The sequence below is a fragment of the Phacochoerus africanus genome, chromosome 14 (assembly GCF_016906955.1).
Source record: "Phacochoerus africanus isolate WHEZ1 chromosome 14, ROS_Pafr_v1, whole genome shotgun sequence".
NCBI lineage: Eukaryota > Metazoa > Chordata > Mammalia > Artiodactyla > Suidae > Phacochoerus > Phacochoerus africanus.
The window spans coordinates 54,136,566-54,159,106 of NC_062557.1; the positions used below are offsets into that span (position 1 = coordinate 54,136,566).

General features: G+C 50.8%; 1 protein-coding gene across 1 annotated transcript in view; it reads left to right on the forward strand.

Moving 5' to 3' along the window:
- Window positions 1–22,541, forward strand: part of GLP2R (glucagon like peptide 2 receptor) — a 54,769-nt gene that overhangs the window by 22,647 nt on the left and 9,581 nt on the right. Inside the window, exons 7-10 of the mRNA XM_047757248.1 lie at window positions 715–874; window positions 2,678–2,738; window positions 5,080–5,149; window positions 14,720–14,808. Coding sequence (XP_047613204.1) covers window positions 715–874; window positions 2,678–2,738; window positions 5,080–5,149; window positions 14,720–14,808 — 380 coding nt within the window. The remainder of the gene's footprint in view (window positions 1–714; window positions 875–2,677; window positions 2,739–5,079; window positions 5,150–14,719; window positions 14,809–22,541) is intronic.

Consider the following 22,541-nt stretch of genomic DNA (forward strand, 5'->3'; position numbering starts at 1 on the left):
CAAATTTCTCAATCTTATTGGACTTTTCAAAGAACAAACTTTTGGCATTGTTGATTCTCTTCATTTTCTATCCTCTATTTCATTAATTTCTGGCATTATCTTTATTATTTCCTCCCACGGACTCTCCTTGGGTTTCATTTGCTCTTCCTTTCCTAACATTTTTGACATATTTAAGATAACTGATCTTCCGTCTCTTGCTTTCTTAATAAATGCATTTCTGTTTGCAAATTTCATCCTGGGTGTGGTACTAGCTGCATGCCTCAAGTTTTGGTATGCGATATCCCGCCTACCTTCCGTTCAGAAATAATTTCTCTTTTCTGATATCATCTCGTCTTTGATTCATGCGTTATTTCAAAGTCTACTTCCTCATTTCTAATCATTTCCAGATTTTTTAAATCATTGATTTCTCGCTTCATTGAACTGAGAGCAGAGAACCTGCCTTTCCATGCTTTCTCTATGGAAGCTGCTGCTGCTGGATTCCGGTTTTGTCTAAAAATGTCTAGGATGTCCGGGAGGAGACGGGACTTGAAAACCTCCATGAAGCTCCCCTTCACAGTTTGCGGCTGTGGGCCAGCCTCTCTGAGAGGGTCGGGGAGGGTTTGGGGGAGAGGGGAGTTCTGGGGAGGGGCTGTGCATGGGAAGGCCCTTCTCCACTCCGTTGCGGTCCAGATGCTGAGGGATCCTGGACTCACCCCGGTGCTCTGTCCTCTGCAGATGTCCCCCTCCTGCCGCACGGCCCAGGTTCTCCTGCACTACTTCGTGGGCGCCAATTACTCGTGGCTGCTGGTAGAGGGCCTTTACCTCCACACGCTGCTGGAGCCCATCGCGCTCTCTGAAAAGCGCCTGTGGCCCAGATACCTGCTGGTGGGTTGGGGTGAGTGACCTGAATCCCCAGCCTCTTCTCCTGGGGACCTACTAGTATGGGGGAGCCCAGCAAAGCTTTTGGCTGAGTTAGAGACTCAGCTGGAGAGAGGTTTCTGGGACAGATGATTCCTCTGGGACAAAATACTCTGAAGAGAGGAGTGTGTGTGTGTGTGTGTGTGCACACGCGCGCGCGCGTGTGCATGCGTGTGCACATGAACTCACGTGCATGCATGCGTACATAAGTGCTCTAGACCCACCACACACATACACAAATCGGGAAGGTTTTTGGTAGAATCAGATGGCATTCCTCCTACCCTGTCCCCAGCTGTACTGGTCAATACTGCAGACTGTGTGGCTTAAAACACAGTTTTTTTTTGTTTTGTTTTGTTTTTTTTCTTTTTTGGCCACCCTGCAGCATATGGAGTTCCTGGGCCAAGGATAAGATCTGAGCCGCAGTTGTGACCTAAGCCGAAGCTGTGGCAACGCTGGATCCTTAACCCCCTGTGCTGGGCCAGGGATAGAACCTGTGTCCCAGGACTCTCAAGACGCCACTGATCCTGTTGCGTCACAGCGGGAACTCCAAAACACAGCTGTTTTTTTCCCTCACCATTCCAGAGGCTGGGAAGTGTGAAATCAGGGTGCCAGGATGGTTGACTTATGGTTGAGTTCTGATGAAGGTCCTTTTCCTGGCTTGCAGTCAGCTGCCTTCTTGCTGCTGTAGCCTCATTGTGTGTATGGGGGGGGGGGCGGCTCTGTTCTCTGTCTCCTTTTTTTTTTTTGTCTTTTGTCTTTTTTGTTGTTGTTGTTGCTATTTCTTGGGCCGCTCCCGCGGCATATGGAGGTTCCCAGGCTAGGGGTCTAATTGGAGCTGTAGCCACCGGCCTACGCCAGAGCCACAGCAACTCGGGATCCGAGCCGAATCTGCAACCTACACCACAGCTCACGGCAATGCCGGATCGTTAACCCACTGAGCAAGGGCAGAGACCGAACCCGCCACCTCATGGTTCCTAGTCGGATTCGTTAACCACTGCGCCACGACGGGAACTCCTCTGTTTCTTTTTTTAAGGTCACACACATGGCATATGGAGGTCCCAGGCTAGGGGTCAAATTGGAGCTACAGCTGCTGGCCTACACCGCAGCCACACCAACACCAGATCCAAGTCACATCTTGCAGCCATGCAAAGCCAGATCCTTAACCCACTGAGTGAGGCCAGGGATCAAACTGGCATCCTCATGGATACTAGCTGTGTTCTTAACCTACTGAGCCACCACGGGAACTCCATCTGTTCTCTTCTTAAAGGGCACTAATCCCATTACAATACCCACCCCTACCCAGACCTCACCTAAACCTAGCTCCCTCCAAGGGTCCCGTCTCCAAATGCCATCACACGGGGGTCAGGGCTTCAACATACGATTTGACGGACACAAACCTTCAGTCCTTGTGCCAACTACGTCTCCGAGGTGGGGTCTGGAACCCTTGTGGCCCCAAACTCTTGTGGAAGTCGAGGCTGTAGCCTCAGAGGAACTTGGGCTTATGATTCAGGTGGTTTGGATTAGTGGCTCTGGATTAACTCTCAGCTGCTTTGTGACATGTGGCGTCTGCTGTCCTCTCTGCTTCCTGGTTCTCTGATGGGAGAACAGTGGATGGCTCTGTGCCTCTGTCCCTCAGCCTCTCCAGCTCTCCCAGTCCACTCTTCTGTGATGTGTGGGTTTGCATAAGTTCCCACCAGTGGTACGTGGCCCAGCAGGGTGGGTGGGCAGGAGGCAGGTTTGGCCAACCAGCTCGTGACTACACTTCTGTGTTTTCTCCCAGCCTTCCCGGTGCTCTTTGTTGTCCCCTGGAGCGTGGCCCGTGCAAAGCTGGAGAACACAGGGTAGGTAATTCACCTGTTTTTACGCATCCATGAGCTAGTCTCTCCCAGATAGGCCCTGATATAAGGAAATCTACTGTTTTCCCAAAGAGAATATGCACTCCCTTCCCTTTTAACCATCTAGAATATACTTAAGAATGTAGATAAAATAGAGACCTTTCGGAGTTCCCGTCGTGGCGCAGTGGTTAACGAATCGGACTACGAACCATGAGGTTGCGGGTTCGGTCCCTGCCCTTGCTCAGTGGGTTAAGGGTCCGGCGTTGCCGTGAGCTGTGGTGTAGGTTGAAGACGCGGCTTGGATCTCGCGTTGCTGTTGCTCTGGCGTAGGCCAGCGGCTACAGCTTGTAGCTCCGATTCAACCCCTAGCCTGGGAACCTCCATATGCCACAGAAGCAGCCCAAAGAAATAGCAAAAAAAAAAAAAAAAAAAAAAATAGAGACCTTTCTTGCCGTAATTAGTCTGTTAATTAGCTACACATGCAAATTAGCACAACATAGCTTGAAAATTGGCTGCTAACGTGAGCAACGACCCTGGCTATGGACAGATATAGGTACAAGAATGGTTGTTCCAATGGTCATTCACAATGGGGTGGGGGAGAGGGGAGCAAAATCAACCCCCTGAAGACCCCCATCCATTGCTTAATGGGGATCCTCAAATTGCGGCCTAACCTATAGGGTGGACTCTTCTAAAACTATGGAAAAAGCAACCCAGGTCTGCATCTTTTGGCTTTTAGGGACTAAACCTCGACAATGCATTATTAAGGTTGGTAAGCCTGTTGCTGAATAATGCATATCCTGTGATCCCACTTTTTTCCCCTCCAAAGAGTCAGCACCAAAAAATTTCCTACACAGTAAGCATACCTTGGCAATATTGTGGGTTCTGTTCTAGACAGCCACAACACAGCGAATATCGCCATGAATCCAGCCACGTGAACTTTTTGGTTTCCCAGTGCATGTGAAAGTCATGTTTATTGCTACGCTGTAATCTATTAAGTGTGCAGTAGCATTACGTCACTAGCATTAAGTGACATAGCATTATGTCAAAAAAGCAGTGTCGATACCTTGATTAAAAATACTTCATTGTTGAAAAAAACGCTAGCCATCGTCAGAGACCACTTCCTTTGTTCATCCGTAAGAAGCCACTCCTCATCTGTTTAGTTTTTATGATGAGAGGGCAGCAAGTAAGTCACATCTTCGAGATCCACTTCTAATTCTAGCTCTCTTGCTATTTCCACCGTATCTGTAGTTACTTCCTCTGCTGAAGTTTCGAACCCCTCAAATCATCCATCGTAGTTGGAGTCAACTTCTTTCAAAGTCTGATTCATGTTTCTTTTTGACCTCTTCCCATGAAGCATGAATGTTCTTAATGACACCTAGAATGTTTTCAATGTACTTCGCCCAGATCCATCAGGAGAATCACTGTCTTTGACAGCCATAGCTTTACAAAATATATGTCTTAAATAGTCAGACTTGAAAGTAGAGATTAGTCCCCGATCCAGGGGCTGCAGAGTGCATGTTGTGTCAGCGGACATGCAAATAACATTACTGTCATCTCCCTCAGAGCTCTTGGGTGAATGAGCAGATTATCATGTCTAACATTTGATTTAAAGCGAGAGATTTAAAGTGTGACTCTTCCTTTCCCTTAAACACTTAGAGGTGATTGTAGGATTACTAATTGGCCTAATTTCAGTATTTCTGTGACTTGGGGAAGAGGGAGGCCCGAGGAGAGGGAGAGAGATGAGGGAATGGCTGGTTGGTGGAGTAGTCGGAACACACATCTATGGATGAAGTCTGCCAGCTAATATGGGTGCAGTTTGTGGCACCCCAAAACAGTGACAATAGGAACATCAAAGATCACTGATCACAGGTCACCATAACAAACAGAACAACCGTGAAAGAGTTTGAAATATTGTGAGAATTACCAAAATGTGACACAGAGACACCAAGTGAGCAAGTGCTGCTGGAAAAATGGCACCCATAGACTTGATAGACTTGCCCCCTGCAAGGTGGCCACAAACCTCCAATCTGTAAGAAACGCAGTATTTGTGAAATGCAGTCAAGTGAAGCACAATAAAATGAGGTGCGCCTGTGCCGTTAAGAATTGATGTTCTTTTGATGACGGAGAAAAAGGCGGAAGGATACACACCAAGCTGTTAGCATGAAGAGCCCTCTCCTGGTAAGAAAAGTCAATGTATCAACCCAATAGGAAGGATTTGAGTCCTCCCCTCCCCCTCCCAAGCGAGTCTTGAGTGCCAGCATCCTTCTTCCCCTGAGTCCTACATATTCAACCTTGTCTCGACTAAAGTCTTGTCTCGAAGTCTTCTACTGCCTGCTCTTTGCCGTAGGTGCTGGGGAACCAACCGGAATAAAAATATCTGGTGGATCATCCGAGGACCCATGATGCTTTGCGTAATGGTGAGAACCACCCCATCCAAACTTTTTCCGCCTTGAGCTCAGCTTCTGTGGAAGACCCCACCCCCTTCTCTGCCACGCACCGTATTTTCTGGGTCAGAATGAGCCTGGGCAAGAGCCCTTGAGATGGAGATGGTGAGCTGTGAGTAGGATCTGTTGAATAAGAAGCAAGTAAGAAACTACTCCTTGGTGTTTATCATGGCAGAAATAAGTGTGCTATATAGCACCTGCCTCAAAAAAAAAAAAAAAAAAAAAAAGAGACCTCCTTGCTCTGGTTCAGTTACCTAAACCCAGGTTTACAACATAAGCCTCCTTCTCTCTGTGTTTCTAAACTATATTAAGAAACCGGTAATCAGCTCAGCGACCTCTTATTGACCGCCTGGGGTGTGTACAAGGCTCTGGGGGTGCAGGTGTCTTCAGCCGTGGATGAGCCTGGGAAAAGGAGAGCTGCTAGTTTGGATTTTAACACCACGAGGAGGGAGGAGACTAGGGAAGCTTCTTTTAGAGAAGGAAACCATCCAGTCGGTATTAATCCAAAGCTGTGATGGGGCTCAGGCTCGGGAGATGATGCTACTCCGAGACCTTAAGGAGGAAGGGCCTTTATTCCTTAAGGCTCAGAATTTGGGGGATGAAGAGTCCGAAAGCGCCTTTAGCTGACAGCACGAGAAAGCCGTCTGCCAAAGAAGCCGGCGGAGCGGGTGGGGAATTAGCAGACAGATGAAGAATGAGCAAGGTCCCAGAGGGAGGCGCAAAGCCTTCCCCCTGACAGAGGGCCAGCATCCCTGGGTGCCCACAGCCCCTCTCCCCCACTGTCTTCTCCAAGGGGTTGCTGGGCCTTCAGTTTTCGCCGTTTTATGCAAGTAATCTGGCATTTGCGGTTTCACAAAAGAAAAAAGCTTGTTTTTATAGAAGAGTGTCAATGTTTGTTAAGAATAGAAGCAACTCTTGCCCAGACCTAAGTGTGTCTAGGAGGAGAAAATAGTCATAGAAACGGTGGGAAAACAAGGAGCAAGGAGATGTTCTGAGCAGTAGCCTGTGCGCCGGCTGGAAATCTCCCCACTCCGGTCCTTCCGGGCCTTCCGCATGCAGCGGAGAGCGCATGCGAATGCTCTATATGACGTCACAGCACGCACGACATCAGGTCACGCATGACGTCAGGTCACGCACAACGTCGGCGTACGCACACCCTGCGCGTCTACCCATTCTGGCCTCCCACCGGCGCTGCCCTGCTCCTCGCCGGCCACCTCCGCTGCGGCTGAGTGTTTATTGAGTGACTCCTCGGTACCAGCACCCTTTTAAGTGCTTTGCGCGTGTTAACTCATTTCATCTTCCAAACAAACCCGGGAGGTAGGCACTGTTCTTGTGTTTCTTTTATTGGAGAGGATGCTGAACAGATGCAAAGGTGCTTGTCTGAAGTCACAGAGTCAGTAAGTGGGGGGTGCTGGATCTCAGTTTGACCAAGTGACACCAGCCCTTGTAATGACAACACCGTGCGGCTGCCCCGAAAGATGTATTGCCTGCAGGCCACAGGCCTGCAGTGCTCTGGGCTTTTCACGCGTTTCCTCCCGCTCCCTCCGCCATCTTATCCACTTGGCCACTGTAGCTGAACACCCTCCCCCCAAAAAATAGAAGTGGGCACACCCTGTCCTGTGTCCTTCCGAGATCCCGCGCCAACTTCTGCTATAACCTGAGCAAAACTTTATTCCAAGGTTTTTTTTTTTTGGTTTTTGGTTTTTTTTTTTTTTTTTGTCTTTTTAGGGCTGCACCCTCAGCATATGGAGATTCCCAGGCTAGGGGTCGAATCAGAGCTGTAGCCGCCAGACTACGCCACAGGCACAGCAACACTGGATCCGAGCCCCGTCTGCGCCCTACACCACAGCTTAGGGCAATGCCAGGTCCTTTACCCCACTGAGCGAGGCCAGGGATCAAAGCTGCATGCATCCTCATGGATGCTAGTCGGGTTGGTTAACCGCTGAGCCACGGCGGGAACTTCTATTGCAAGTACTTGTCTAAAACCTGTTTGCTGTCGCTCTAAGCCCCGTGTTCTGTTGCACCTTGGCAGCCAGTGCGAGCATATGGCGGGCTTTGCATAAACTTAGTCAGTGAACGCTTGTGACCCACACTCCTGGATACTGGAGGTTTTCACTAACTAGGCAGAATAAAGCAGGAGGACCTTCCCTAGGAAGTAGTTTAGGGTCGCTCCAGCTGGATCCTTGGCATTTACCCTGTGGTCTAATGGAAGCTACATCAGTGGTTCTCAATCTTTGTTGCTCTTGGAATCACCTGGATATCTTGAAATGTTCCTTTTGTGTGAGATTTGTGTTGCATTGACCTCAGGTGTGGCTTAGGGATTATAATGAAAAGCTCAGGTGTGGTCCCCTGAGTGCTCGTAAAGAATTCAGGCCCCACCCCAGACCTGCGGAATGGGGATATCTGCATTGTAACAGGATTCCGAGGCTCTGGGTGCCCAATGAAGTTTGTGAAGCTCTATGCCCCTGCACCAGTGGGCCTCAAAACTGGCTGTGCATTAAACATCACGATGGCACGTACCCCAGAGGATTTCATCAGAAGTTCTGGAAGGGGCCCCGGGGTAGTTGCGGTTTTAAAAGCTCCCAGGTGGAGTTCCCATCGTGGCTCAGTGATTAACCAATCTGACTAGGAACCGTGAGGTTGCGGGTTTGATCCCTGGCCTCACTCGGTGGGTTAAGGATCCGGCATTGCCGTGAGCTGTGGTGTAGGTTATAGACGTGGCTCAGATCCTGCATTGCTGTGGCTCTGGTGTAGTCTGGCGGCTACAGCTCTGATTCGACCCCTAGCCTGGGGACCTGCATATGCTGCAGGAGCAGCCCTAGAAAAGACAAAAACAAAAACAAAAAACTCCCAAGTGATTCTAATCCATGGTCAGGGCTGCGGTGGTTTCTCTGCATTGCTGCTTGGCTGGCCACAGCTGGCTGCCCTGTGTGCTGGTTTCTTTCGGTGCTTCCTGGTTCTTCTCTCAGGATCGGAGAATGCGCTCTGTCTTCTTGTGGATGAAATGACCTTCGCGCGCTGTTACCTCTGCAACTCCAGTCGTGGGCAGCTCCACTGAAGTGGCCACAGTCACCTTGGCTCGCAGTGGCTCCTCTCTCACTGACCCACAGCCTCTCCTCCTCCTGTTCACCCCACCCAGAGAACGACAGTGTCACCCACCTACCAGCCACCCAAGCCAGAAACTTCGCTTCTCCCTACCTCCTCCCTGAAACATCCACTCAGACTGCAAGTCCTGTCCTTTCTCTCTCTGACCTTCTCTCCAAGCTGTCTCCTTTTCCTCAATCTACTGTTCTTCAGCCTCTTGGGTTTCTTGCGCAGAGCTTTACAAATGCCTCCTGTTTTCTCCTTCCTTTTCCCTGCCCCTGGCAATCCATCCTCTGTATTGCGACCAGAGTAGTCTTTCCTGAGTGAAATTTGAGTATGTTTTCTATGTGTGTCTTTTCAATGGCTTGTTAGTGCCCTTAGGCTTGGTTCCAGACTCCTTAATGTGATAAGTACCGTCACTGCCATCCAACCACAAGCACCCCATGCTCTGTTTATATGGGGGAACTCATAGTTCCCCCGACCCGTCCTGATGTTTGCTCCCTCCATGCCTTTGCACACGCCGACCTTCTGCCTAGAATGCCAGTCTGATGGCCCCACATCTGCCTGGCAAGCTCTTCCTCCTTGTGGACTGAACCCTTTGTTAATTTCTCTGTCCCTCAAATTAAGGAAAGTCAACAGAGGTACCTGGAAGGGACAGTTTCACAGTCATCTTCAGGTCTCTGAAGGTCTTACCGAGGATATTACTAAATTATTGTCTGTGTCAAGGCGGCCTTGGACAAGAGGAAATGGGCTTGAATGGAGATGGGAACATGCCCCTTGGTCACGAGGGATATCTGACTGTGAACCGGTGAAGTACTGCCATGGGCCACAGAGAAGGGCTTTGTGTTGTCCACCTCCATCAATTTGTCTTTCCAATCCCCTGGGGAAGCGCTAGAGCCTCTGATTCTGCACACTGGTTTCAGGCCTCCCAGGAGAGTGGCATTTCCATGCCCTATCAGACATGGACGAGAAAAGCAAGGCTACCCAGTGAAATGCAGGGAGCCCATCCAGGAGTCTGGAGCTTGGGCATCGTGACTAACTTGTGATAGGGCCTTTAGCCAAGTGAGTTTCCTCATCTATAAATTCAGACCTTGACTGGACCACTAGTTCTCAACGGAGGCTGCTTCTGCCTCTGGGAACATATGGCGGCATCTGGAGACATGTCTAATTGTCACACTGGGGTAGGGGTGCTACTGGCATCCAGTGGGTGGATGCCCGGGGTGCTGCTAAACGTTCTACAGTGCACGGAACAGCCCCCACACCAAAGAATTATCCCGCCCCAAATGTCGATGGTACTGAGGTTGTGGAACCCTAGATTAGACGGCGTCTGCACATTAGAACAACTTGGGACTTTTGGAAAATGCCCAGCCTGAATTTCCCCCCACATGGATGGAATCAGAATTTCTGCCGGGCCAGGCTTCCTCGGCACTGGAATTGCATTCATTCATTCTCTTGCACCTTCATGGAACATTGGCTGAGCACCTTCTCTGTGCTTGACTCAGTGCTGAGTTCTTTGAGGGGAAGAAAGATGGATATCCCTATAGGTTCTGCCCCCAGGGAATTCAGAGTCTAATAGTTACTGTTCTGAGGTCCATCAGACCATGACGGAGCCAACAGCTGCCTTCATGTTTGGTCATGTGACCACAGGTTGCTGTTTTCCATTGAGCTGAGTAGGCATAACCCAGACTCCAAAATAGAATTCCTTGAACCACAGCATGGAAGGGACCTGGGTCTCGGAATGACTGCGTGGAGCAGAGCAAGCCCCAGCTGTGCAGGGTGAGCAGAGCAGTGGGACAAGGAGGGTTTCCCATCCCAGACTCAGGCTCCCTAGTGAGGATCCCCACTTACCATAGCTGGGTTTCTCCCACCGTCTCTCGGGCAGGGTCTGCATTTGCTGATGGGTCGATTACATCATACTGGATTTCTAGCCATATCAGCTGACTTTGTTGCCCTCTTGAGTCCCTATTTTTAAGAATGACCACCCTAAGAATTCGGATGATATTTGGGTCTTTGACCAGACATGGAAATTGTAGAACTCCCATCTCCTTCAGGGTGTAAGACTTGACTGCTTAAAGCAACCTGCTACCCTTGCGTGTGGAACATGGTCTTTCTTATATCCTAGACTGTGCTGCTCCCAGTAGTAAACCCGTAGAAGCTTGGTTTGTCCAGCCCTTCACGACAGCCTTACAGACTCAGTAAACGGCACGTTTGTCCCCCTCACTTCCCTGATCCCGAAGGTAACAGATCGGCTGTATTGAATAGCCAGTGAATGGCATTTTTGAGCCAATGAATTGAACACATCATGTATCAGTTTTATGAAGCTGTAAAGTCAAATGCCTTCGCTTTGTCTCACCAGATGTTTTCTCTGACAGCCTCAGACACTGGCGAAGCTAAGAAATTAGTAAAATTCGTTTTTACTGGCCTTGTGTGTCTCCAGGTTTCCTAAGACTTCTCCCCTCCCACGCTCCCCTCCTTGATAGAGTTACTCCCCATACCCTGGATTTTCCACCCCATCAAAACTTACCTTTGCTTAAAAAACAAATGAGCAAGTCAACAACAAAACACTCTAGAGTTCTCTTTTGATGCAGCGAGGTAAGAATCCTGCATTGTCACTGGCTTGGGTCACTGCTGTGGCTTGCGGCGAGGAGTGTGTTGATTCACTGTTGTGTCTCCCAGAGACCAGGCAAGAGAAAACGGGCCTCAACCACAGGGCCAAAGGAGGAAGCACTTCTCCACTGCCATGGCATGAAAGTCCAGCCAGTCCCTGGCCCCAGAACTTCCACATGCCATGGGCATGGCCAAACAAACCAAAACAAAACTTAGCTTTGGAGGGAGTTCCCATCCTGGCTCAGTGGTTAACGAATCCGACTAGGAACCATGACGTCACGGGTTCAGTCCCTGACCTTGCTCGGTAGGTTAAGGATGCGGCGTTGCCATGAGCTGTAGTGTAGGTTGCAGATACAGCTTGGGTCTGGCGTGGCTGTGGCTGTGGCATGGGAAGGTGGCTACAGCTCCGATTAGACCCCTAGCCTGGGAACCTCCATCCATCGTGGGAGGGGCCTTAGAAAAGGCAAAAACAAAAAACTGACCTTTGATGCATCCTATCCTCTGCTTTCCATGGTAAAAGTAAGTCGGATCATAGGCGTTTATTGAATTCATTGCTGAAAAAATGAAACGAATGAATGAGAGAGAAAGCCCTTCTCCCCCAGCCATCCCTGGACTTCTCTGTGGCGTGTGCACTTCAGCAGGGCTCTAGGGAATAGAAGGTTTCAACCCAGAGGAGTGGCCCTAATGGTAGGCATTTTAGTTGGGGTGCCAGAGAAATGTCACTGAGAATGGGACATCTGATCGCATGCATTCTCTACCATCCAGGACCTGAAAGGCAGCCTTAGATGTTTGGACTCCTAAGTGCCCTACAGCTGGTCATAGGGTCCAGGGTGGCTGCTTTCTTCGCCACTTTCCTCCTCAGCCCCTTTCCTGCTCCTGCGCAAGTGACAAAAGTCCCATCCAGATGTGGTGGCCGGCCCCTGTCTTTGGGACGGCTGCGTGACTGAGGTTCTGTGGTCCACTGGGCTGGACTTTCATGCCATGGCAGTGGAGAAGTGCTTCCTCCTTTGGCCCTGTGGTTGAGGCCCGTTTTCTCTTGCCTGGTCTCTGGGAGACACAACAGTGAATCAGCACACTCCTCGCCGCAAGCCTTCACTTCTTAGGAGATAGTTCTGATTGAAATAACTTTGCTGAAATATGTGCCTTTCCCCAGTTAGGCTCGCTTTGTAAGAAAAATGCCTGAGTTCAACAAATCACTGAGCCAGGGACACAGCGTATTCTCTTTGTGATGAAGAACAGATACCCATTAAAAGGGATAAATTACTTGGTTACACTGAGTTTGTGTTTAAGTGTTCTGTTACTAAATATTCTTTGGCTGGGAGTCTCCATCATCCTGGTTGGCTTGTGGACGGGATAAATAGCCTCTTAGCTTTGAGTCTTGGTTCTCCCAAGGGCAGTAAGGCCAGTCACGATAGGGGCCTGTTGGATTCTGCAGCCTGTGTTCAGTCTGGGGTTTAAGACAGGGGGCATCAGTCTTGTGCTAGCTCAGTGTCTGTGGAGACTTTCCTTCAAAAATTGTCACCTGACCACCATCTCTGTGGGCTTCTTCTGCTTTGCACAGAGGCATTTTTGAGTCTTTTCTATTTAAAAAATGATGGTACCCCCAAAACCTCTGCTAGCCCCACACAGAAGTGGAGACCTCATCTCTGTTCTGAAACTTTGCCAACTACTGTTGTATCAAGCCGCCTCCTTTTGCAGCCAAGCCTCCTCAGTGTGGGTGACACTCGCTGTCTCCCGTCTTCATGCTTCGTTCACAAAACAAAGCCTTGTGATCTGGCTTGTGCTCCTGCCTATAAACTGCAGCTACCCTCAGGGAGCTCCTTGTTGCCAAGCGCAGTCTTATTTTGCTTCAGTTCCACGCAGCATTTAAACCTTCTTAAAATCCTTCCCATTGTGAGCGTCCAGGAAGCCCCTGTTCACGCCAGTGGCCCTGGCGGTTGTTTCTCAGTCTCCTTTGCTGTCTCCACCTCCTCCACCTTTCCCTTCACGGCCAAGTGGTTCTCTTAGCCCTCTTTTCTCCCAGTCTACACAGCCTCCCTGGATAAGCTCACCCACTCCAGTGGCGCCACACGCTGGCTGGGACCTCCCTGCTGCGGTCCAGACCTAAGTATCTCACTGCCTCGGGACAGGTCTTGTGTCCAAAATACTAGATCCCCCTCCCCGCCACCGAATGCGTCTCCTCCTCTGAGTGGGCCTTCTCTCGGTGAAGGGCACTGCCACGCATTGAGAGCCGCGTGCTGCTTCGGGGTCCTCTTTGGTCTCACGTCCAGCCGGTAACGGAGATCATCTGATTGACACTCTCAGCGATGCCTCACCCGTCTCCGTTCCGTCCCTGAGGCACCAGGCCGCTGCTTGACTTCATCTCTCGTCACCCTCCCCGGGAACTCCGAGGCTGCCTCCCTCCAGCCTGGCCGTCATTTAACCTGGTCTCCGCGCCTGCGGCTGAAGTGCAGACGGGCACATCTGACGAGGTCACTTGCAGCTGGAAATCCAGCACCGCAGTTTTCGGAAGAAAACCTCGCCGCCTCCGTGTGCTAACGCAGGGCTCTTGCGGGAAGCGGACCCTCCCTCCTTGTCCAGCCTGGCGTCTCACACACGCTCTTCGCGCTCTCCACCCCTGCCTGCACCTGGCCCCTTGCTCGGCTGCCTTTCCGGGAGGCTCGTGATTCTGCTGTCAAGAGGTTGGCCAGGGCTGCAGCCTTTCGGAGGCCTGACTGGGGCTGGAGGGTCAGCTTCCCGGGGGGCCGACACGCACGGCTGGCAGCGGGGCTGCTCTTTGGTAGGAGCACTGGATCCCCCCCCCGGGGGTCTCTCCACAGGCTGCTTGAGTGTCCTCCCAACGTGGCGGCTGCCTCTCCCCTGAGAGGGAGAAGGAACTGGGTGGACGCCACCCCTTTGAGGACCTAGCCTCGGAAGGCAGCGTCCCCACACCTCGCCTCCGAGGTCAGCGTTGGTAGAAGCCAGTAGCTGAACCTCGCTCACCTTCCAGAGAGGAAAGAGAAATTAGGCTCGGCCTTTGAAGGGAGAGGTGTCAAGAATTTGCAGACATGTTTAAACGTGTCTCCCGAGGCTGAGAGGGACGGGCTGATTTCCACGACAGTTGTGGAAAGTCGTCTAGGGAGTAGGACCTCAAGTTCGATACCCACAGGCCTGGCGTTCTTTACGGTGGGAGGCAGCGTGGGATTCTGTTTAAGTGAAGGGAGGGTGGTGATCAGATGAATGTGGATTTAATTACTGGCTCCGTTACTCCCTGGCTGGGCAGCCCTGGGAGTGGGACCTGTCTCCTCTGTGCCTCTGTTTTCTCACTGCGTCATGGCACACAAACAGCATGGCTTCCTCAGAGGCTTGTTGCGAGGATGAAATGAAATCATGTGTGGAAGGTTGGCCCAGTGCCTGCCGTGGTGAGTACGCAATACATGTTAACTACAAATAGTGATGTAGGCGTCCCCTGGTGGCTCGATGGGTCAAGGATCTGGCATTGTTGCACCTGGGGCTCAGGTCACCGCGGTGGCATGTGTTTGATCTTTGGCCCAGAAAACTCCCGCATGCCATCGGTGTGACCAAAAAAGTGTAAGTGTCCTTCTCTCTTTCGCAGATGGCTCTTGTGGTGGGGTTTCTAGAGGCAGAAGACTAAACTAAGGGGTCTTTCAGGATCTTTTCCAGACTCAGTTGAGGTGGCCTCGGGGAGAGGGGGGATTACCGTGAGGACCACCTGACCGCCTGACTGCCGGATTGACCTTGGTTTCCACGGACAAGGATCTGTCTGTCGGCCAGGTCCAGGGTGACCTTGATATTCATAGCCACGTGGAGCCCATCACTTACTCCTTTCTCCTTTTTTTTTTTCCCCCCAAGGTCAACTTCTTCATCTTCCTGAAAATTCTCAAGCTTCTCATTTCAAAGCTCAAAGCTCATCAGATGTGCTTCAGAGATTATAAATACAGGTGAGTGGCCTGCGGCCTGTCCCCAGTAGTCCAAGGTTACTTTGGCCCCTTCTGGCTGTTCTGGCTAATGTCCCAGGAAGGGGGCCCATTGCATTAGTACATTTATCTCCTAAGACACGCGTCAGCAAGAGCCCCTCTGAACAAGGTGTCGTGGGATCATGTAGGGCTTTTGCCGAAGGTGAGGACCTTCTGGTCCCGTGAAAATGAAATCAGTGGCGCATAGTCAAGGGCACAGACATTCCTCAGCAGGAAACTGTCAAAACGCCCTTGAGGATGGGTGGGTTGCAGGGACAGGAAAGGGTCACACGAAGGGGAATTTGACTGTTGCCATCCTTCCAGGAGAAGTTGAGGTAATGTAATAAAAGATAGAGCATAACCCAGAAGAGAGTTATTTGGGTTTTTTTTTTTTTTAAGACCTTGAGCAGTAAGACCACAAACCTCTGGAGCCCAAGAAAATATATTGCTCACATAGTCACCCTTCCTTGTGACTTGTCTTTGCTGCGTCTGGTCTTCTGCTTTCCACGTGATAACACGTCCCATCTCACAGTAAGTCAGATCATGGTATTTTTTGGGCTCTGCACTGCTGTCAATGCAAATGAGCCAAAGGAGGAATTCTCATCGTGGCTCAGTGGGTTAGGACCCCGGCTAGTATCCGTGAGGATGTGGGTTTGATGCCTGGCCTCACTCAGTGGATCAAGGATCTAGCGTTGCTATGGCTGTGGTGTTGGCCGGCAACTGCAGCTCCGATTCAGCCCCTAGCCTGGGAACCTCCATATGCCACAGGTGCAGCCCAAGAGAGGAAGGAAGGAAAGAAGGAAGGGAGAAAGCAAAAAACAAAACAAATGAACCAAAGGATGAGAGAGAAAGGGCTCGCTCCCACCTTTTCTGGCTACTTTTTATAGGATGTGTGCTCTTCTTGGGGACAGAGTGTTTTCACCCAAAGTTTAAGCCCAAAGGTGAAGACTTTAGTCCGGGCCAGAGGCAGAGGGCTGAGTCAGGCGGGCTGTGGCTTGGCTTCTCCGACTCTAAGGCCAGAATGGGCCCTGAGCTGGGCGTGCTGGGAAGGTAGTTTCTCCTTTTATCCAATAAATGTTTGATGAAAGCCCATGATGTGCTGGGCACTGTGCCGCCAATGAAAAGCGACTGGGCTGGGGACGCCCCCGTGAGGAGCACACCCTCCAACTCCGAAAGATCGGGATGTCGCCGTGGAATGTTGTGGGTTGCTGTGGTCCGGAGAGCTGATGCCGGCCGTGACCCTGGACTGACCTTGGGCACGTTGCCCGGTCTCGCTGGGTCTGTGCCCTGATGTGTATCATGCGAGTGTCACACCAGACGTGCCCTCTGCTTGTTACGAGGACTAAAGGGCGTCAGAGTTCCACGTGTCCCAAGCTAAGCAGAAGAGGTGCGTTATTGCCCGGGACCCAGACCCCAGATCCTCTCAGCCTAAAACTCTGCCCGCAAGAGCTCCAGAAGGATAAACTCCCAGAGATCAGGGTCAGGCAAACGTATATGGTAGTTGGCTCAAGTATTGTGCAAAACCCCTTAGTCCTGGGGCCCTTGGGCTGGCCTGGGCCGCACAGAGCTACCCCCGCCTTTCTCGGAGCCTCTGGGTGAGGCTCCAAGTGCTGGCAGGCTCCTTGGCCCTCTTCCCAAGGCTCAGCCTCTCACCACTGTGGAGCGTGGAGGTCCAAGGCCAGGAGCAGGGCTTTCCTCATCCACCCTGCGTGGGGCCATTCAGGGAGGGCAGCCCTCTGGCTAAGCAGGCAGAGGGGAAGCCCAGGCACCATGGAAACCCGAGAGAGGCCAGGGCTCCCAGGAGACAGAAACTGGGGGCAGATGAATGCCAAGGTGCCACCTGCCACACAGACCGAGAGTCTAACCCCTGCCGATGGGTGCCCCCAAAGCCCACTGTGTACCACTGGGGCCATCCCTGAGCTCCGGAGCCACAGCAGCCCCTACAGTAGCTTTTCGTCCTGGCTGCTTTAAGCATCACCGACAGCTGGCCAAAGCCCGCAACTCAGGAGCCCTTCCACGGGGCATTCAACTCAGTAAGTGCGCTGAAGCCCCTCCGTGAGCCCCTCTTACAGCAGAGTCTCCAGGAGATTCTGATAAGAAGCCAGAGTGGTTTTTTACAGAAGCTCTGATAAAATAATGTGTGAAAGTTTCTGATCGGGCCGTGGCAAATGCATTTCTAAGCAGCCTGGACATCCTCTTTTCCAGGCTTTTCTGTAGACTTATCCAAGACAGTGGCTCCCATACGTCTCTGATCATCAGTCTCTGTCAGTAAAGAGTGTCACTCATCGTACGTACACGTGGTCTCCTGAGCTGTTCCATACATTATGAGATGCACCAAAGTAGAGAAAATGACAAAAGATGCATAAAAATTTAACATACACAGAGCTTCCATTGTCTTCTCTTGGTGTGTATTCTTCCAGTACCTAATGGAGTTCCTTGCACAGCCCTGAAGTGTGCACCCCGGATTCAGAGGCAGTTATCTTGGGAGGGATAAATCAAGATCCTGGGGAGACCTTCATGACTGAGCAGTGATTCAGGATGCTGTTTTGGGGAGAGAAAGAGTGATCCCACCTGACCTATACAATCCATCTGGAAACTTTTTTCCTTTCCCTCAAACTTATTCAAGGAAAAAGCTTGAAAAGGAGTTCCCATCCTGGCTCAGCAGAAGTGAATCTGTCTAGCATCCATGAGGACGCAGGTTCAATCCCTGGCCTCACTCAGTGGGTTAAGGATCCGTCATTGTCATGAGCTGTGGTGCAGGTGGTAGATGTGGCTCGCATGTGGCATTGCTGTGGTTGTGGTGTAGGCCAGTGGCTACAGCTCCACCTTGACCCCTAGCTGGGGAACCTCCATATGTTGCAGGTGTGGCCCTAAAAAGACAAAAAAAATAAAAAATAAAACAACAACAACAACAAAAACGTGAAAAGAGGAACCTGTGTCCTGCCTGCTTGAAGGCTTCTTAGCGTGAGACACCTCACCTTGGCGAGTCTGCCATCAGGTGGGGACTGTCCTGGGGATCTGTCAGTGTTCCCAAGTGGCTGAGACTTTGAAGGGCTGACTAATGCTGACCAAACCCACAGACTGATGTATAAACCAGATGGTACAGTTGCTCATTTTTAAGAGTCTGTGAAAGGTAAGCATAGGGTCGGGGAGGGTTCCTGCTAGTGCCTGCCCTTCTCGTGACGCTGATACCAGAAGATCCAGGAATGCAGAGCAGTCACCTGAATGTTGTTTGGTGATCACCACCTAAGTGAAGTGGTTGGTGTTCAAGGATCACTGCCCATGGCCCAAGAAGCCACCACTGCCCTGTGGTGCCCCCTGCCTGGGGAGAGGGAGGTTCCTTCTGCAGAGTCTCCCCTCATAGGGCTGGATGAGTACTGAGAACGTCCTGCTGCTTTGTGGTGTTTCCCACCATCTGATTTCTGGCTCTATTCTTTCTGCATGCAGAGTGCAACACAGGTGATTAGCTTGTGCGTGTTAATTAGCCAAGTCAGGGCTCTATCTCTTAGGACACACCCAGGCCACCTAATTTTACTCCCTGGGCCGGGGCATCCTGCAGCGTTGAGAAGTGCATTCGCCCATCTTTCTGTCCAATCAGTGCCAAGTCCCTCACTTCCAAGCCCTCGGAGGGCTGCGTGCCATCATCCCCAGCTCACAGTGGCCTTTGGCACACGGGGAGCTTCTCCGCCCCGCCCCCCCCCCCATCAGGGCCCTGGCTAGGGTGAGGAGGAACGGGCAGTGGGGGTCTGGTGCATTCTGGGGGAGCTTCGTGCATTCGGTAGGAGCAGCCTGGCCTCCACCTCTCCCAGATTTTGAGAACTTTCAGAATGCAGTTCTCAAGATCTGGCCTCCCCTCCGGGTGTATATCTTAGGACTGTTTTAAACACACGGAGGCCTCGCCAAAGGGGCACGTTGCTAGGACTGGAGAACCTTCTGTAGTCCTAGCCCTCATCCCCTGGCTTCTACCAGTCAAGCAGAAGAGCAACCAGCCCTGCTGTCTGGTCTGGAGGGGGAGCAATGCCCTTGGACTGTGAACAGACAGCAGCAGACCCTGAGCTTGGCCGGACTTCTCCGTTCTTTGTGGTTCCCAGCACGGCAGTGGCTCTAGATAAACGATCCTAACTTTCCATGTGATACACGGGGCAGAGCCCTTAGCAGACTTAGAAGGGAGCATTGTTTCTTCCCATGCTAAACCCCAGGCCCCTTTCTGAAAAGACTTTCAGGAAACGGTCACACATGGAAGAAAACTGATCCAAGTCATTGAGGTTGTGAACACTTGAGGGCATCAGGGACGGCTTCTTTAAAAATAGTGGTTGTAAGTGGCCCTTGGGGTTCAGTGGTTTAAGAATGCACTGGATATCCATGAGGATGTGGGTTTGATCCCTGGCCTCGCTCAGTAGGTTAAGCATCCGGCGTTGCCATGAGCTGTGGCAGAGTTCATAGATGGGGCTCAGGTTTGGCATTGCTGTGGCTGTGGTGTAGGCTGCAGCTCCAGTTCGACCCCCAGCCTGTGAACATCCATATGTCACAGGTGCAGCCCTAATAAGAAAACAAAAACAAAACAAAAATAGTGATATCTAGGAATTCCCTGGTGTCCTAGTGGTTAAGGACTCAGTGCTGCCACCACTGAGTCTCAGGTTCAGTCCCTGGCCTGGGGATTTCCACGTGCCACAGGTGTGGCCAGAAGAAAACAGCGATAACTAAATTTATTGACCAGGCATCAGGTAACATTCATTCTGAGGGTTGGCCACATGTTATTTAATTCTTACAGGCGTTCCCATGGTGGCGCAGCGGAAATGAACCCAACTAGGAACCATTAGGTTGCAGGCTCGATCCCTGGCCTCACTCAGTGGGTTAAGGATCTGGCATTGCCGTGAGCTGTGGTGTAGGTCGCAGTTGTGGCTCGGATCCCGCGTGGCTGTGGCTGTGCTGTAGGCCAGCAGCTGTAGCTCTGATTCGACCCCTAGCTTGGGAATCTCCATATGCCATGGGTGCAGCCCTAAAAAAGCAAAAAAAAAACAAAAAAACAAAAAAAAAAATCCTATAATGGCCCTGTCAGGAATTCTTTTTTTTTTTTTTTTCTGAAGCATGCAGCAACTCGATGTTGGAGCTCATTTCCCAAACCAGGAATTGAACCCAGGCTGCAGCGGTAAAAGAGCTGAATCCTAACCACTAGACTATCAGGGAACTCCCAGGAATTCTTATTAATAGTATTATTATTTTAAAATTTCATATTATATCATTAGTAGTACAGTCCTCATTTTTACAGGTAGAGAGGTTAAATAATTTGCCCAAGGCCACATGGCTAGTAAGTGGCAGCCCTGGGATTTGAAGCCAGGCCCCAGGCCCTGTCCCCATGTCCCACTGTCTTTGACCCCAGCTCTTCCTCTCTCACTGTGTTCCTTCTTGTGTCCAGAGCAGATGCCCAATAAATATTTGTTGAAGAGCTAAATGACTGCAATAAACTGAACCATTTAAATAAACAGATGACTCTAGATGAAAAACAGGCATAAACACAGTTCATGAGAGGGAAGTGCTCTAGATGGTTATGGATTTTCATCTGAACAAATAGTCCCTCGTCTCCAGAGAACTTAGAATCAGGTGAGGAGTGGGAACTCCCTTCTGACATCCACCCAGAGAGGTGGCAGTGACTAAAATGGCCCAAAACTCCATAAAAAATAGTCATCCTTTAAAAGTCATCCTGTACTAAATGTGGAATCTTGGAGTGGATTCTGGAGCGGAACGCAGGGTCGTCAGTGAAACAAGAAAACCTCACCTTGTGCCCTAAAAGGACCTAAAGCCAGCGGGAGCTGAACAGGAGCCACCAAGGAGAGGACACCCCTGGCTCCGAGGACGTGGGCTGAGTGTCCCAGGACCTTGCTGGTCAGGGGAGGCCAAGGAGTGGGGAGCCTGAGGCCCAGGGCCTGGCTGCGTGGCTCTCCTGTGCCAAGCTCATGCCTTCTTGCACGCCCACGGCCGCCTGCGCCCAGTCACTTAGCTGAGCAAACGTGCTCCCAAGGAGAGACTGTTTTAAGAGTTTGGGGGTTGTTTGTTTAATTTCCAGGAGTGTTTTTTTTTTTTTTTTTTTAATTTTTTTGGCCAAGTCTGAGGGATATGGACGTTGCCAGGCCATGGATTGAACCCACACCACAACAATGACTCAAGACACAACAGTGGCAACACCAGATCCTTAACCCACTGAGCCACCAGGGGAGCTCCTCCAGGAGTTGAGGGTGTCTATGAGTGGTTTCTTTCTCTCTCTCTCTCTCTTTTTTTTTTTTCAGGGCTGCACCTGTGGCATGTGGAAGTTTCCCAGGCTAGGGGTCTAATGGAAGCTACAGCTGCCAGCCTACACCACCAGAGCAAGGTCAGATCCAAGCTTTAACCCACTGGAGCAGGGGCCAGGGATCGAACCTGTGTCCTCATGGATGCTAGTTGGGTTCATTACCACTGAGCCATAGCAGGAACTCCCGCGAAGGAGGAACACTTTCTCTTGCTTACAGTACAACCTTCCTGAAGATGCTGCCTGTGGGGGCTGCTGACCCTCTCCGTTTCTACATCTTTAATTCCCTGGTTTTTTTTTTTTTGTTTTTTTTTTTTGTTTTTTCAATGAGGAAACATCTTCTCCCAGTCTGGCCCTTTAAGACCAGTGACTTAAGCTAAAAGAATCATTTCATTAAGCTCTCCTTCCCAACGTGTATCAGACAGTAGCTTTGTTTATGCTCTGAGAGTGAGTCACCTTTGCTAACATAGGACGTGTTAAATGGAGAAGCAGCTTCATGGTCAAGAGCAGTTACTCCCTGATGGGGCTGCCGATCAGTAGCCTGTGGGGAGGTCCGGGAAATTCTCATTCCCAGGACCCAGCCTCCGGGAGGGTTGGATTCAGGGCGTCAGCACTGGGCTCAGGAGGCACTCTGTTTCTCCCTCTCTGTCTGTCTGTCTCTGTGTGTATATATCCACACACCTACATGGTCAATCAATAAAAATATATGTCTGTTTATAAATATAAATATTAAATATGTAATATAAAGTGCATGTAATATATAACATATACATAGCTAAACAATAAAAATTATTTTTGTAAACGCTTCGTAAGCAGTTTCTGATAGTCGGCCCATTTGGGGCCCACCAGTGTGCAAGTACAGCAAGTTCGGGCCCCAGCTGTGCACTTTGCACGTGGGTGGTACAGAGGAATGTTTGTCTTTTCTGTGTGGAGTGTATACAGCCTCGAGCTTCCACACAGCGCTTTTTATGAGGAGGATCAGTTTCTCATTTCCTGCTGCCCTTGCTGTTGCCAGGGTTGAGGACAGCCCCGGGGGACGGCGAGGACGTCCTGCTCAGAGGGTGCAAGGCCTGAGTGTGAGGTCGGAAGCCCCGCCTCCAGGCTGGGAGGTGCCATGGAGTGGCTGTGCCACCCTGGCCATGGCATTTTCTTTCTCTTCCCAGGCTCCGTAAAGCACTGACATGGGAAGTCTTGAATCGAGAAAGAGAGAGAGACACCTGCTAGCCAGGTCATAGGAAACTTGTCGAACCTGGGAGGGGGCGTAGTGTCCCACAGGGACAGCCGTGTGCATGGAAGTCTCTCCATCAAACAAAACATCAAGATCTGCAGGTGTATCATAGTCCCCCTGGGGAACTCCTTCCTTCCTTCCTTTATCCAGTTCATGTTTTCGGAGCATCACCCGTGAGTCAGGTACAAGGATGCTTCAGTGAACAAG